General features: G+C 36.9%; 1 protein-coding gene across 2 annotated transcripts; it reads left to right on the forward strand.

Moving 5' to 3' along the window:
* The first annotated feature begins 345 nt into the window (after positions 1-345).
* On the forward strand, positions 346-1,473 carry LOC130669513 (histidine-rich glycoprotein-like). Of its 2 annotated transcripts, none has more exons than XM_057472465.1 (3): positions 346-426; positions 615-1,047; positions 1,129-1,473. In XM_057472465.1, the coding sequence occupies exons 1-3, from the start codon at positions 415-417 to the stop codon at positions 1,386-1,388; spliced, it is 705 nt and encodes a 234-aa protein (XP_057328448.1). In that variant the 5' UTR covers positions 346-414; the 3' UTR covers positions 1,389-1,473. The 2 variants fall into 2 exon arrangements, with proteins under 2 accessions (XP_057328448.1, XP_057328449.1); XM_057472466.1 differs by having other exon boundaries at positions 385-520.
* Positions 1,474-3,375: the final 1,902 nt, after the last annotated feature.

Genomic DNA, 3,375 nt, shown 5'->3' on the forward strand with positions numbered 1-3,375 from the left:
ATTACATATATATATATATATATGGATACTTGTTTATCTCCATCGTCAGCTCCAGCTTTTTGACGAGTCATGAAAAGGATTATCTATTATGCAACGCGTTTTGTCTTGCTGCGGTAAATTAATGTGCCCAGGTGTCGATTGTCCGGAAGAGGAGTGACTGAGAAAGCTCACTCTCGACTCTCTTTACTCGTCACTCTACTCAGCACTCCACGGTTCGCTAGAGACGTTTAATAAAAAGGAAAAAAAAACAAATTATTATGTAGAATGGCCAGCATATTCACGTGTGTGAATGCATGTTTATGTGTGGACGGTTTTAAATAAACATTACGAGTCTACCCACTATAAAAACGTTCATCTACGTGCAGAAAGTTGCAGTCGTACTTTTAAACACCTCGATTACTGTTAAGTCTAAAGATGACTCCAAAGGTGCAGTGATTATATTAAAACAAAAAATATATTTTTATATTCATCTAAAATTACATTCTGCTCATTAAGATTTCATTTTGAATCTTTGAAAAATGTGCGGCTTCACTAATTAACGCATATTTATTCATTTTCTATCTAGTAATTAATGAGTAAAAGTGAAAAAATAAAGTGATTAATTATTTTTTCAGTTAATATTGACGACGTGTCTGTGTATGCTGATGATATGTCAAGTGAGGACAGGAATTGTTTCGGTATCTGATGCTTCGGATGAACACCATCAACATCAACATCAGCATCAGGATTATGGGCACGAACATGTGCCTGTAGCAACATCTTACATGCACTTCCACGGGCCAGTAGAAGGGCCAGAGTTCCAAGTGAAAGTGCCCTATGTGATTCCTCATCACTACGAAAATCATTACCAGCCCAGCGAGCACCAGCATCAAGAGAATAACGACCTGGCTGGTCATCACAGCCACGTGAACGAGCACCAGGCTGATGAGGCTCACGGGTACATTGGACACACCACAGACTATGTCGCGCATCCCAAGTACGAGTTTGCTTACGGAGTCGAGGATCATCACACTGGAGACTTTCACGAGCAGAAAGAAGTCAGAGACGGTGAGTGAAAGCCGTGTGCTAGATAAAATACTATCTCGCTCTAACCGGACGGGATTTATTTACATTTTTAATTATCAATAGGGACGAGTGTGAGTGGCGAGTACAGAGTGAAGGAACCTGGCGGCAGCGTTCGTATTGTTAAATACAAGGCCGACAAGGACGGGTTCCATGCGCACGTCGAGACCAAGGGGAAGAATGATCACTCAGGAGCGACCTACACCACACACGCTCATCTTCATCAGCACGAACCGACTCATCACGATGACAATCAAAACCACCATCATCTGCAGCTTCACGCCGAGGACACTCATTACGAATACTCTCACGACGCCTACGCATGATCATTTTTATGTTATTTCTTTTTTAATACCTCTTTGTACCTGTTAAATGTATATTTTTGTTGTTAATAATATTTGTTATATTTGATGCGCGGTAGTTTTTTTAATTTCCTCAAATAATTTCATTTTTTATTCTCAGGAAACTGATAATTAATCTGGATACACGGAACTACTATCGGGTCTATATAATCGCGGGTTTGAACCCATGACGTTGTAATTTCCTTTTTATCCACTAAATGATCAGCAAATCCTCCAAAGTGACCCTCAAATGCCAGAAGCTATTAGGATTTCTTCATTTCCACAAAGTATATTTCATCCCTCATATTATTACACACTGAAAAAAAGAAATATTTGTCCCAAATAAATCAATTTATTTGTGGCTTTTTTAAAAATATTTCTTAATGACAAATAAATATATTTGGTACAACAAAATATGACAGTTGATTCAAATAATTTTATAATTTGACAGAAATATATAATTTATTTGTGGTAAGTAATTGATATATTTGTGGTAAAGATATTTAATTTGTGACAAATAACCTAAAATTTGGCGATACTATACATATATTTGTAGCCCTTATTTATTTGTAGCAATTGGATCATTTCTTTATCACAAATAAATCACTTATTTCACGCAATTAAACTACTCGAATATATTATATCTTTCTCAAAATTAAATATTTATTTGGCCATATCCAAATATACGATATCTTTGGCTCAAATAAATCTTAGTTGGCTCAAATAAATTTTTTTTTCAGTGCAATAATATTTTGTTATCTGTGAGTTTTCTTAATTGCAATATTTAAAAAAAAAGTTTCAGAAATGAAGAATTAACTTATCAGGCAGTAGCTCGTGGCGCAGAATGTGATGAGCGATAGGAGATATCGGAGTGTTTAGTAGTAACATGACCTAGAAATAATGACGAGAATAACGTCATGTGCACATATAGATTTTCGTGGAATGGATACAAAGGTAGGTACGAACAAGTGCGAAAGCAATAGCCAAAGCATTCGGGTAGTATTAGTGCGGTGGAATGAAACCACAAAGTGATGGAATAATGGACACTTACGATTAACGATAACCACAACTCGAGCTGTAGCTACGAAGCAGTGAAGGGGCGTGAAAACATTGGTTATCGCTTACTATTCTATAGCATACACCAGCTCTACTCCAACTACTACCCCGACTACTAATGCTACTGAAATCCTCATTGGCAGCAGGGAACCAAAATCCTACTGTTCAGTCTACACCACAATCGATCCTCTTGCATCACTAACTACTCGGGGTTTAAGTTATACTGTGATAAATATCTAATTACCTCTATTCAACTGGGGTTTATGGATTCGTGTTGTATATTAGTCTTGCACGGGTGGGTAACTTGACTCCGAAGACGCTGACGGAATTCAGTGTGACAGTGACCAAGCGGATGAGACAAGCAAACTGATCGGTTTGACTGCAAATATCGAGTTCGACGTTTTCAAAGGCTTCGTCCCCATCTAACATCTTTAGACTCCTATGGGCTCTTGTAGAAGAACATCCAATGATCTAATACCACGGGGACTGATCTCTGATATCATTGCCAACCGTTAGAAATTATATAATAACTAAAATTTGTGTTTCACGCGCAAGCGCGCCTGTCGCTTTTCGTATATTTATTTTAATGTAGGGGAGGGTGGGGCAGAGCGGCCCCCCTAAGCCAATTATTATTTTTTGTGGCTTTCAACCATAAGATCACTTTACTTTTGTCCTATTTCGAACAAATTTATGGACATTTTGCCAGAATTCTGAAAAAAACAAATTTTTTTTTTTGTGGGGCAGAGCGGCCCCCCTCCAAAAAGTGATAAACAAATTCTTTTTTTTGTTTTTTTTTTTTTTAAATTGTTTTCATTATTAAGAATGTATTTCTTTCTCTTGACAACTATTTTTGGTTTTATATTACTCGAAAAAAATTTTTTAAAGTGTAATAAATCGTTCACTCTCAATTACCTTA

Source organism: Microplitis mediator, chromosome 6, assembly GCF_029852145.1.
Source record: "Microplitis mediator isolate UGA2020A chromosome 6, iyMicMedi2.1, whole genome shotgun sequence".
NCBI classification, from domain to species: Eukaryota; Metazoa; Arthropoda; class Insecta; order Hymenoptera; family Braconidae; genus Microplitis; species Microplitis mediator.

Excerpts from the sequence above, each read along its gene's own strand:
- LOC130669513 (XM_057472465.1), top strand. Across the intron at positions 1,048-1,128 it reads GCAGAAAGAAGTCAGAGACG|GGACGAGTGTGAGTGGCGAG; the intron begins GTGAGTGAAAGC and ends AATTATCAATAG.